The sequence below is a fragment of the Amblyomma americanum genome, chromosome 1, assembly GCF_052857255.1.
Source record: "Amblyomma americanum isolate KBUSLIRL-KWMA chromosome 1, ASM5285725v1, whole genome shotgun sequence".
In the NCBI taxonomy this organism is placed as follows: domain Eukaryota; kingdom Metazoa; phylum Arthropoda; class Arachnida; order Ixodida; family Ixodidae; genus Amblyomma; species Amblyomma americanum.
The window spans coordinates 333,664,076-333,677,658 of record NC_135497.1 but is presented as its reverse complement, the minus strand read 5'-3'; the positions used below and the strand labels follow the sequence as shown (position 1 = coordinate 333,677,658).

At 46.4% G+C, this 13,583-nt stretch overlaps 1 protein-coding gene across 2 annotated transcripts in view; it reads right to left on the bottom strand.

Annotated features, from left to right (window-relative positions):
• Nucleotides 1–13,583, bottom strand: part of Lim3 (Lim3 homeobox protein) — a 144,132-nt gene that overhangs the window by 17,775 nt on the left and 112,774 nt on the right. The window contains exon 1 of one of the 2 annotated variants that reach the window (XM_077649921.1): nucleotides 10,290–10,746. The exons of the other annotated variant lie outside the window; for it this stretch is intronic. Within the exon in view, the coding sequence (XP_077506047.1) occupies nucleotides 10,290–10,371 (82 nt within the window). The 5' untranslated portion in view covers nucleotides 10,372–10,746. Of the gene's footprint in view, nucleotides 1–10,289; nucleotides 10,747–13,583 lie in introns of those variants that run through there. 2 annotated transcript variants of the gene reach the window in all.

Here is a 13,583-nt window from a genome sequence, read left to right as displayed (position 1 = left end):
CTTTCATTTTAGGCTCAATCCGGTTCCAGCTCTTCTCTGTCTTCGACAATGAAGATGTAGGACAGTGTGGGGGAAAAAGCGACGCGGGGCAAAATGCGATATTTAAATGAGCGATCATAGCTTTTAATTGTGTAACCGCATTAACTGAATATTTGGCTAGCGTGAGACGCCGCATGCCCATTGGAACTAAATTTAAGGCTTGAAATATTCGCCTCTTCTAAGCAGACAAAGCGGTCGAAAAGCAGCGAGATTCTGGATGCCTCATTTTTAAATGTGTTGAGCTCACAACCGGACAAGCGTCCTACATTATCGTCAGCGTTTTGTACTAATACTTCTGGCTCTTATCTCGTAGAAAGACTATTCCCACGTTCTTACGATGGAATTATTTCAACAGCAAGCTACACATTGAGCAAAAAGCGACATCGCGGTGTACTTTAGGGTCAAAAGTTACCATAATTGTTCGTTGCTTACTTAAAATCTCGCCCATTGTTTTGTCTCTATACAGGTTGGTCCGATAATGAGAAACGAAAAGATTGATTGCCTAGTAGCGCGACGAAGACAAGATAAAAGCAATGGAGAGCATTCAGCAGCCGCCACGGTGGCTGAGTGGTTATGGCGCTCGGCTGCTGGCCCGAAAGACGTGGGTTCGATCCCGGCCGCGGTGGTCGAATTTCGATGGAGGCGAAGTTCTAGAGGCCTGTGTACTGTGTGATGTCAGCGCACGTTAAAAAACTTCAGGTGGTCGAAATGATCCGGAGCCCTTCACTACGGCGTCCCTCATAGCCTGCGTCTCTTTTGGGACGTTCAACCCCCATAAACCACGAACCTAAAACCTTCAGATTTGTCTTCTAGTTACGAGGCGTGACCAACTGATCTGTACTCCCTCAGGAGCTGCTGATAGTCGGTTCATTCTTGAAGAGAAGTACGCGCAAAACGACAATGGACAAAAAAAAAGCGCACGTTAAAGAACCACAGGTGGTCGAAATTTCCGGAGCCCTTCACAAGGCGTCCCCCATAGCCTCAGTCGCTTTGGGACGTTAAACACCCAAACGAAAACGAAAGCCTCTGCGTACTAGTGACGGCCAAACGCTGACTTTGGGGGCATTTTACCGGCCACACAGTTCAGGGTTGGATGTTATCAGGTCGTTAAAATCCAACTCTCTCCCTGATGAGCGTACCATATTAGCAGGGGATTTCAACTTTCCTTCTTTCAACATATGGCTTTAAACAGAGTGCCAGTGATGAAACTCGCGGGACTAACATTCTTGATTTATTACGGTGCAGTGATTCAAGCATTGCTACAAATGTTGACACAATTCTAGGAATTTGCGACCACAAAATTGTTGTTGCTGTGCTTACCCTTACAGAACTGGCACCATATATTTATACGTTGAGCAAAAGAGAATACCTTCTGCCATGGCGCTCTTTGGCCGCAGATGCCCTTGCGCCATAAAAATTCACAGTCACCACCACGTACTTATGGCATGAGGAATGTGTTTTCCTATTTTAGGCTCATTTCAACGAAATATTGAAAGAATTGGAAAAGGGACTTCAAGAATTTGTAACAAGATCATTCCACGAAGATGTTAACGGCCAGGGATTGTTTCTCAAAAAACTTGCTGCTGTCATCGGTCTAAAAGCACATTAAATTCAAATATGTGTCTGCAAAAACCAAACTGGACAACCAGCAGATAACTTGCAGCGTAAATAAGATTATAAAGCAAAGAACATGTCCTTTAAAAAGTACACAAAGGCACCAAATGGAGATTTGGAACATCACTTAAGTCATTTGGACGCAGCCCATATGGAAGCCGCAAGCTCTGGTGAGGAGGCTCATTTTGCCACGTTACAAAATTCTTTCTCGGTCAATCCAAAAACTTTTTGCTGATACCTAAGAATACTTGAAGCATTTCAAGCACATATAAGACATCACTCGGAATACGCTGGTGTCGTATGGGACCCATACCAACACTATGTAATAGATAATTTAGAACGCATGCAAAAACACGCAGACAGGTTCATACCCAAACAAACAATATTCAAGAGAACCCAGCGTAACTGACAAACATTAATAACGATCTAGAACCATTGGTAGAAACGGGAAGAAAAGTAGGCTCACGCTGATCCACTCCGCATAATATATTCTGACGAAACTCGAGAGACAAATGCATTCAACTTCTTTTCTACCTGTCGTCGAGAAGGAACCGTGAAAACAAGTATTGGTTTGGTTTATGGGGGTTTAACGTCCCAAAGCAATTCATGCTATAAGAGACGCCGTAGTTAAGGACTCCGGAAATTTCCGCGCATGGGGTTGTTTAACGTCCACTGACATCGCACAGTCCACGGGCCTCTAAAATTTCGCCTCCATCAAAATTCGACCGCTGCGGTCGGTGTCGAACCCGTGTCTTACGGGTCAGCAGCCGAGCGCTATAACCACTCAGCCACCGCGGCGGCCAGTATCCTCCAAAATAACACAGAACTTAGCGGATATGAACCGAAATAATATTTCAGACCCATTTTTTCTGCACATATTGCTTATCCGGTACTATCTAGCTTCACGAGCAATATTTAAACACAAATGAACACCGCAACAATTACGCTTGAGGGTTGCAGGAAGAACCTCTCTAGATGAAAGTAAACTCACTGCGCTTGATGAAATTGCTCCCAAAGTATTAAAAACCTGCTGCAACATAGTGGACATATATATATATATATATATATATATATATATATATATATATATATATATATATATATATATATATATATATATATATATATATATATATATATAGAGAGAGAGAGAGAGAGAGAGAGAGAGAGAGAGAGAACCAGCTGATCCTCCAGCAGAAATAGAAGAGCAGTTCCTAGAGAGTGCAAAGAACCTACGCGGACGCACAGTTCAAAGACTGAAGACGACACATAAGCTCCGCCTTAAGGGTATGACGCGACAGCGTCATCGGGTTAGCCGATATATGCAGAAATGATCATTCGCTACATTCATAGCTCCCTGGGGGTCCTGGTGCCACTCCTGGCTCAGTGATGCAGCGGTTAAGCGATGCGCCGCTGCCCTACCATGACAGGTGCTGCGGCCGGTGGCGCTTGTGAGACCCAGGTTGCTTTTCCTGGCCGACTTCTTGCGACCAATCATTAATTTAACTGACACCAGTCGGCAGTGTGCTCACAATCCGGTGGGCAGATAGCGATCACTTTACAAGGTCACGTCAAGTGGCCCACCTGCCCCCTATAGGTTGTCTCTTTGGGTATTTTTCGTGGATTTTCCCGCTCACGGCCAAATACCGCTGACATCGGCTTTTCTGCGACATGGAAGGTTCTTAATGCAATCGCATCAAAACTCGCTCTGAATGATCGGCCGCAAACTTCATACCTATCTCGTTGTGCTCGTTACCTGAAAAACAGTCGAACATAATCTGTGCAGCAATATATCTGAACACTCAGAATGGAATAGCTACATTTTGCGGAATAAACTTGGGTTTAGACGACGTGTCTGTTGTTGATTCAACGACTAGAAATTTTCCACGGCATACGCACGACTTTAGAAAACCGATTAGAAACAGATTCTATATTCTGATACTTCCGAAAAGCATTCGATTCTGTCTCACACGAACTCTTAATATTTAAGATGGAGGCCCACAAAGTGATCGCAAAGTTATCAAGCTGATTGAAGGCTCTCTTGATGAAAGAAAACAATTTGTGGTTGTGGATGGCAGAGAGCTACTGTTGAAAACAAACGAATGCTATCATGCCACATTTTCGACAGAAAAAGGCAAACAGTATTCGTTCGTATATAACTCGGCACACTCCACTTGAAAAAAAAAATTAATAAAACGCGTGCAATGAAGCACTTATGCGTTGCGATCACTAAAGATCTCACATTTCGTCAGAACATGAATAGGATAATTAGCAAAGCTATAGAAAATCTTAACTTAGTAGCCCGGACGCTTCGCGGCACTCCTAACAAATTAATACTTGAAGCATTTCAAGCACAAATAAGACATCACTCGGAATAAGCTAGTGTCGTATGGGACCCATACCAACACTATGTAATAGATAATTTAGAACGCATACAAAAACACGCAGACAGGTTCATACCCAAACAAACAATATTCAAGAGAACCCAGCGTAACTGACAAACATTAATAACGATCTAGAACCATTGGTAGAAACGGGAAAGAAAAGTAGGCTCACGCTGATGCACTCCGCATTATATAATCTGACGAAACTCGAGAGACAAATGCATTCAACTTCCTCTCTATACCTGTTGTCGAGAAGGAACCGTGAAAACAAAATTCGTGAAATTACCTGCGAAACTAATTATATTAAATTTCAATATCCCCCCCCCACCCCCCCAAAAAAAAAAAATTCCAGAATGGAATGCGCTCCCTGCGCACGTGCCGGCAGCAATTAATACTTTTGTCTCTCCACTGATCGAAATGTAATTGTAGTGCTTTTTTTTTGCCCTTGAAGGCTTTTTGCAATTTTGTTATTTTTAAGCATGGACTGTTTGACTTTCTTAATCTCGTGTTATGTATGGCATTGTGAAGCCCGCTCCTCTGCTGTAATTCCATGACGCTGCAGGGTACAGCGTAAATGAAACGAAATGAATCACAGGCAGCGCTTTCACTTTCATCTGCACAAATAGCGTAGTCTCATTTTATCTCATGTGTTGACGATTAACGCGGTTCTTGGGAACTTCTCTCCCACTGATGTGAGATAGCCAGGACAGACCCCCTTAACTAAAAACCGCCCTCCGAGCTGCCTTATGAGTGTCACGACTTTGTTTTCCTTTGCCAGCCACCCTTTTACTGCCTATCCCTTTTATTCCGAGGAATAAAAGCAAAATAAGGAGGTTAACCACGGCCTATTAATCGCCGAGTTTAAGAAAGGAATTATTGCGATTAAGATCCACCTAACACCAGGCGTACGGCTACGGATAAAAGTTAAGTACAAAAAATGGTGGTAATTAACATTTGTTTGAAATATACTTCACAATAGTAATTTCCTCACGAGACGCGTTGAACTAAATGACAGTGTTTGTCCCGCAAGTCTCCGTTGACGTATGCAGGCAAATCGTCATTCATCTAAACTACGAGCCGCCTTCGCTCTTGAAAGCTACAGCTCGACACAATTATAGTTTCGGAGAATATTTCTAGAAGGAGCAGGTCGACCTAAAGTGTAATCGATACTGCACTAAAGAGTACATTTGAGAGAGAAAAAAAGAAACAGATCTTTATTCATTTGTAGCTCCAAATCAAAAATCGGATGCTTAGATGTTAAAACATTTTGCCATGTTATGGAAAAGTCAAAAATAAAAATAAGAGAAACGGAATGAACTAGTTTGACGGTCCGCCATTATAGCTGCACGTTTCCCGCAAAGATAGGCGCGTGAGATTCGAAATGTGACGAAATCTGAGGATGTTGCAACGTCGCACTCAGATATAATGTCTAGACCCGTCCCCCAGTGCGCTCTATAGCTTCGTCTCGTTTCAACGAGTTGCGTCTCTATCGCGAGTGCAAGCGCAATTCTCAAGCAGGGCGCAACCCGCGCTTTTTATCGCTCCGGTAGTCTCCTCACTCCCCCGTAGTCTTAGTAGTGCAGAGGATTCGAACGTCGGCAGTTGCGGGACGGAGTAGGGTCTACAGCCGTTGTTACATGGAGCTTTTTTAGGCTTCAGCGCGAGGCGCGACCTATGCCTCGGCAGTCCGGACCCTTCCAGTCAGGGAAGCAGACGCGCGTCATAGAATTCAAGTTTTCGCAGTAAACAAAGCCTGTGCGCACCCGTATTTGTTGCTAGACTGCTGTATGCACGTGCGACCAGCGCAGGACAGGCGTTGGAGTAGTGCGAACGCTGTGGCCGTGTTCGCAACATCTCAAGGAGAATGTCTTCTTGGTCAAATGTTTAGGGGAATCCCCCAAGGTGGAGTAAATTGGTAATAAGGGAGTAATTACTCGTTGGAATCCACCCAAACATCTTTTTTATTCATCCGTGCGAATAACGCAAAGGCCTTGCATGTTTTTATCTTCTTATAGCAGTCAGTCCGCAGTGCAGCGCTATTTCCCGTTACAGTACACTCTAAACACAAATACGTCTATACGGGGGTAAAAAGAGGGTAAACTCAGCTTACCCCTTTTTACTCCCATATAGACGGGGAGTGCGCTAGAGAAGAGTTTACTCCCTCTCAACATCTTTCTGTTCAGAGTGTACGAGGTTACGTGACAATATCCCAAAACGCCACAAATCCATAAACGAGGCAGGTTTCACAGCATGCATTTGATATTTTCTCAGTATTACAGCAAAAGTAATAAAACACGCTGAAGTGACCCTGAAGCAAGCCAGCATTGGTAAAATTCGCATTAGCGGGTATGACGATAGCGCCTGGATGTAGCATTTCTTTCTATCCAATGTATTTCATTACATATAAGACAGAATAACCTACACCATTTCGGCATGACAAAACGACTGGCTGCTACCCGCAAGCGCGAAAGATAGTTAATGGTTCCTGCAGTTTTGCTCGCCAAAACGATGAGGAGCGCCTTAGTCCAGTGGGCGAGATTGATTTCGACCAAAAATTAGACGCATGAAATAAAATAGCTGCAACTGGATTCTACGGGTTTTCTTTGCTCCACTTATAAGTGGGCATAACGGGGTCGTGTTCGTGGGCAAAGTAGAGATGTGACCCACTTGAAAAGAAATCATCGCATGAGCCGATAAAACATGTCAAAAAGATCAGACGCGTGGGCTATTGAGGACATCCTTGAACAATGCTGTGGATCAGGAACTGGCACGTAGACAATAGGGGCTCACGGCTCTCCAGTGCGGCATTGCGCATCTCCTAGCCAAACTATACATATAGAGAAAGAGGATAAAAGGAAGGAAAGAGACGTGGTTAAAAGCCAAACTATACTCCGTTTCGTACATAGCAGGCAACGCTGCTGCCAAAGCTAGCGCGTCTGTTCACGCAGGCTTAGTCCGCTACCAAAAAGTAGTTCGCCATACAACCACAGTGACCACTGTTACGTTTCGTTGCGGCAAATGTCAAGTACCGTGAACGAGAACATCCTGCACTTCGTTTTACCTTTTGCCGTGTTTTCGTCCTGCGACTCATCGAGGCTTGCAGGGCGAATCGCTTTTACTCTATCCGTGCCTAAACAGCAGTCCGCACTCGGTGGACATTATATTCAGAGGGCCCGAGCACTGAGAACCTCGCAGTTTTGACCGTGATTTTGAGTGCTAGCATTTCGTTTTATACCGCTCTGCCCAAACACTCAGTAAGGATTCGAGAAGAATATGCATATGGTTTCGCGGGCGAACTACATCCGCAGCGTTGACTGCTATACATATTAAACGGACTGGTGCCTCTCGCTAGTAAGCTAAAAGTGCAAACTCACCCTGACTGAGAATCTAGGGTGCATATGTGACGTGGCAGTTCAGGCTGCGCTAGAGGGCTAGTTTCTAAGAAGGCTGCACAATACGAGCGATGACTGACGACTGAAATCTTGTTGTGTTCACACGTAGTATATACTGCATTTACCACAGTTGAAGCACCACTCTTTTCCAAAGTGGACGACTTTCAAAATGGAGAATACTGCTTGCAATGGAAACGACACTGAATTCAGCACTTGTATTCTTTTAATAAAGGCCCTATAGAAAGTAATGCCGTCCGGAAGTTGGTGGTGGGGTAGGAGCTTATACTTGTGAAGTGCTCAGAACCACGTTAATAGCGGGATTAAGCTTAGCGGAAGCCTACTAGCGTCGACGTTAACCGGGCGACTCCTGCGCACGCACAGTGGCAAGGTGCAGCCAGAGTCCGGTGTACGCCCCCTCTACGCTAAATCTCTTCAATTTGGGTATGCGGTAGTCCCTAAACGTACTTCTGCTTCTCAAAGAAAAAAATAACAACAGAAGATAAAGTAGTAATTAGAGCTATCATTTCTCACAGTTCATTTAAGGTACTAAATGAAAATGTGACGTAAAACTCGGAAGGTGGACGGATAAATACGAAGCAGACAAAAAGCTGTTTAAGCATACAAAACATGGCATCCGTGAAAAAAAAAAAAAACGCGGAAACACGCGCTTAAAAAAAAAGGAGCAAGATAAGCTCCCGTGCAGAAGATGTGTACTGAGCAACGTCGACTATACTACTATCGTACCATTGTAAGATAGCCGTGATCCTGAATGCGCTGCGCAACGGGCGTAACGATTGCGCAAAGGTCTCCAGGCGTGAGGGGAACTCCGGAGCATGCGTAAAAGCATCCACTTTGTCGCATGCGCACATGAATGCACACAAAAAGGAAGATCAAAACACCGATTTCGTATCCTGAAAAGCGAGGCAGCGCAAGGGCCGTCCCTTTATCTCATGACAGACAATGCGTGCGACCACTGCCTAAAGGTGGACTGCGTGGACATCAGTACAACGCGTCCAACTCCGTCAGTGGTCGTCGGCCAGGTATACGCACGGCTGCGATCGCAGGTCAACACTTTGATAGCAGGCGAACATTGCACAACAGCCAAGAAAAGCGCGGGCGAATAGTCTTGCCGAGGCGCTCGTTTCCCACTGCTCCTTCCTGAGAAAAGCGCGACTGCATATCACTAATGCAGTCGACGTTCAGCGCAGGCAGTCTCTGTCGTTGTGCAACTCGGTCTGTGTTGCGGACCCCTTGTGGTTGAACACAGTACACAGGTTGTTCGCGCGCGTTTTGAGTTGTCGTTAGTATTCCTATTGTGCGCTTCACGGTCGAAAATATCAGCTCAGTGCATATGCTTCTCGAAGCTTCGATGTTAAAACATCCGCGCCTATCCCGTTTTCTTTTATGTCCCCTCATCTGCCCGATTAAGAACGTATCTGCCGTTAAAACACAGACTGCTGGAGGACTCAATGAGATTAGAGCAAGTAGCGGCTCGTATAACACATGCCCGACTCAGGCTGGTGTCATGCGGCCGATGAAAGCACCTGTGTGTGCCTAGTAATACCAGTGTTAGAACATTGAGGTCGTAAGTGCACTCTGTAGCATAGCATGCAAGCTCCACAGCGTGTTTTCCGGCAGAAATTATCAACCTCTACTGACGGTGTAGGCAAATGAAAAAATGCATAAAACAAATGTCCTAACGGTCAAACCGCGGCATATTAGCCATTTGCGTCCGCCGGACACGACACATTCGCCGTTTAAACTGCCGTCCCAACACCCTCCTAATGCTGATAAAAAATCCGCGGGAAATAACCGCTAGTTTGTTTATTTTTTTGTTCACAGTTGACCACATGATTACAAAAATACAGAGGAAGCTATATATATATATATAGTTGGACGCAACACAGCGGCTCAGGAGGACACATTTTTCTGCATCCACAAAGTGACATTCTCAGAAGTTCCATTATGCGGAATGATTATTAAATCCGACCGGTGTATGGGCTGTCAGAAAATCCATCATTTTTAGCAGTACCTATTACTTTATCTTCGATGATAACAAAAAAATGCTATCATTTGTCCCTACAAAAGGACGTTTGTTATCAGAATGCAAAGCTTGTCTGCCGCAATGCTTTGATGGTGCAGCGACATGGTTGGCATCTGCAAACAACCAGTACAGACATGAGCAGGCTTGTCTATAGTGCTGGAGCTTTGCGTTGGGAACCAAATGATAAGAAATTTGAAAACGCGTAGTGGTTTCCACAAACAGTGCTTTCGGTCAAGCGCCGCAGCACAGACATACGAACAACAAAGGCGCCAGGCGCACAACATAACATGTTCGCTCAGATTTCAATTTTTTTGTCCCGCAGCAGACTGGTCCAGACAAGCCTTCTAATGCCTCTGCGTGCACTGACGGCTGCCGCGCATGAACTCCATGCGATGCGCTTCCGAAAAGGAGCCGCGCGACGGGATCGGTTGCTTTGCGTTGTTGTTACTGCCTTCACAGCTTGCAGCACACAGAAGGGGGAATCATCCACAGCGTAACGCACTTCTCCAACTCAACGCCAGGTAAGCGCAAAGGGGGGCCTCTGCGCTCACTAGCGCCAAGCTAGAAAAGTGATCTTTGCGAACGGTGCCATCGCCTCCGTCATGCAAATGAAAGCCAGGTGCCCTGGCTGGTAGGCTACGATGGCGGTCATCGCATTCTACTGAAGCCGGAGCGATCAGATATTCAGAAACCCTCGGCTTCGAAAGGTGGCGGATAATTACACCTTATTGCACTAACTACCGCAGACTCCAAACAAGAAGAAACTTGCAGTCTTTATGTGAAGCTAAAAAGATGGAAAGTAAAGAAGCAACTTACATGCTAGGACGGGATGGCAGAACGGGTTGAACATCGTCGACAGCGATATGGACACGGTCATTGTTTGCTCCGGCAGACCCATGAGCGCCCCTGTTTCAGAGGCATGGAAACCTCCGAACGCAGTCCTGACCAGCACTGAGCGAGGTGCCGGGAGGCGAGCGTCACACGTCGCGCTGATCGCCGATGGATTTCGCCATCGTGCGCTGCGGGCGACGACGAAGGCGAATGCCGCAATGATATCGACGGCGCGTGATAAAAGGCCGGGACTCAGCACCAGCGCGCGAAAGCAAGGCAGACGCAGAGCCAGCCTAGTACCTGCTGACCTGGACGGATGGCAGGGCCGTTTTGGATACAAATCTTTCCCGCAGCTCGATGGCCACCACGTGCAGGATTTTGGGAGAGGGGCAAGGGAGGGGACGCCGGTCGTCTGTCGCGCTGGGGAAAGGCGAAAACCGAAGCGCGGCGTAAATGGGGAGAGGCTGGGGTAGCGCGGGCAGCGCCGCCGCGCGGTGTCAGGGCTCGGATGGAGACTACCGAGAGGGCGACAGTGAGCAGGGGAGGGTGGCTTCAAAAAAGCGGGACGTGCCCTTTCGATCTCATCCCACTCGGCGCCAGCCAATCGCGACAGCGGACTGAGACGAGGGAGAGGGGGAAAGAGGATTCGTAGGGAGAGTGGACTGAATGAAAGGGAGGATGGAGCAGAGAGGACAGTTCGACGTTGCGCGTCAGAGCGTCGTGCGAGACTGCGAGCACTTCTACGGGAGAACGCTTTCCAGTTTGGGCGTTCGTTTTGAGATCTCTAGTGGGCGTAGCTTTAAAAGTAGTCCGGCTCACGGCAGCGTGAGTGGACTTAGCACTGCATCGGCCTGTGCAATGTTCTTTTAATATTATTTCACTCGAAGAACGGAGTTTCGTATTGGATCCGCATGCGCTGCGTTGACGTAATGCTGTTCAGAGAGATGGAGGGAGGTCACCTATAAGTGGCATAGCTTCCGTTCCAACAGCCCAGCCTCTCAAGTAACTTTCGACTTTGATACGGTCATGAACGTCCGCCGTCAGTTTCACGAAGAGAAGAAAGACCTATTACATTAAAGATTATTCCACTTTTAAGGTTCACAATGCATATCAACCTGAGTTGTTCGAAGTGTAGTCGAAAGCAAAACATTCTGCCGTGAGACAGGAGCTGAAGATTGTTGGCCTACATGCAATGCAATGTCACACCAACAGGGCACTGTCATTACTCCGTAGCTACTATTACTCAGCGCATGTAGGTGCGAGTTGTTTGCATGCGCCCGCTACTTAATCAATGCCAGCAAGAAAGTTGAACCAAAATTTGCACCCAAATAACCACATGTAGTTTATTGAATCTGTCTTGCTTGCTTTCGTTTTTTGCTTATCACCATAAAATTTGTTTAAGTAATATCCTGAGTGATGACTGAAATGCCAGCGTGTACGATTATAGGTCACGTAATGGTAGTTAGTAGCCAAAGACCTATGACAGAGAGCTCAGGTTTCAGGTTTTTTTTTAATGTGGCTAAAAGGATGAATTATGACGTCAACTTAACAGCGTGCTCTGAAGCATTAGCGTTATTTTTAAAACTGGTATCCTGACACTGTAAATAATTTCCTTTTAGGATTGAGCTCATTTGAATGCATCTAGGACATCCAGATGGCCCGACAGGAGCGTTTGGCTAACTGGAACACGATCATGCGAAAATTGATGATAATAATAATAAAGTAGCAGAATAAGGCGTGCAACGCGAAGGCGAAAAAGAATGCAGACAACGTTCCGTTCCTATGTATTTTTTAACCTTCGTGCGGCCCGCCTTCAGCTCATCTTTCCTTTTCTTGCATAATTTCATAACACGTTCATCCACTTTTTATTCTCTAAATTACTGCAAGGTAAGCCCATGACGAGTACTGCTTCCTTCTAGAATTCGCTGCCGCATAGGGAAGAGATTGGGGCCATAAGCGATCACTTATATTTTAATTTCGTAAAATGAAGCACGGACAAAAATACGTACTTCACAGCCATAGCGGTATCAACTAAAGCGGCTTTTTAAGGCCCTTGTAAGCTAACTTGGAGTTACTGCCTTGTCGCTCGATCACACATTCGGCGTCTGTTATTGGCTGACCACTTACAACGCTAGGCAGTTCGTGATACTTCTGTCATGCTGGCTTGCTGTGACACTAGACAGATAAGTCTTGACTATGGCATATTTTAGGGATTAAATAGGTAGGATTTTTATGTTATTAACCTTACAATCTGTTTCAGTTCTGCCAAGGCTCGCTGACAGCGCGAAGTCTCTAGAAATACTGCAAAGAATGCTAAAGCACAGTGGCTACGAATTGGGTGCCCGCGACCGTCAAAGGGTTCGCGAAGACGATTCTGGGTTCCACGAAGCCTTCGCTGCGTGGGAGCTTTAGGCACCGGCGCACTCTCTGCACCCAAGTGAAGCCGTACTCTGTGCGGGGCCGCGTGCGACCATCACGGGTGCACGACACCAGCAGCGCAATCTGTGATGCGCTCAATGTGCACGCAGCTTACCTGTTCATTACTACTACTCTTCGCTTCCTTCTTCGCCCCATCCTCTACCCGTAAAGCGTGCCGCGCTCTGGGCCTCCGCCACTGCTGCTATCGCGATTGCCACCTCCGCTATCTCGGCGGGCGTCAGTTGACACCGACAAAGTTATCGGAAACAAACAAATAAGATAGAGCTCGGAAGCTGGAACAAAGTATGATATCCAGCGGAATCGGACAAAGAAGTTGAGATCCGGTTTCATTTCATTGCATTTTTTTTTACTTCGAAAGCGAGTTTCATTTCGACATAGCAATCGCTTCACATTTATGAGTCACTGCCGCGGTGGCTCAGTGGTTATGGCTCTCGGCTGCGGCCCCGAAAGACGTGGGTTCGATCCCAGCCGCGGCGGTCAAATTTCGATGGAGGCGAAATTCTAGAGGCCCGTGTACTGTGCGATGTCAGTGCACGTTAAAGAACCCCAGGCGGTCGAAACAGCGTCCCTCGTATCGTGAGTCGCCCCATAAACAAACATTTTGAGTCATAACATACGCCCCCCCCCCCCCCCCCCCCCCCAGCCCTGGACGTAAGGGCGAGGCACCCCATCATCTGCCTTGGTGCACGACACCTGTGGTTCAGAGAAATTACTGTAGGGCAATCTGCACTTACGCGTAAAAACATGTATCGCTGTACCGTAATCTGTGGTCTGGTTTCAGATGCCTTCCTTACTGCGTGAATTCATTCATTCAATTTTTGAATTTCTAAGGTCTCATCA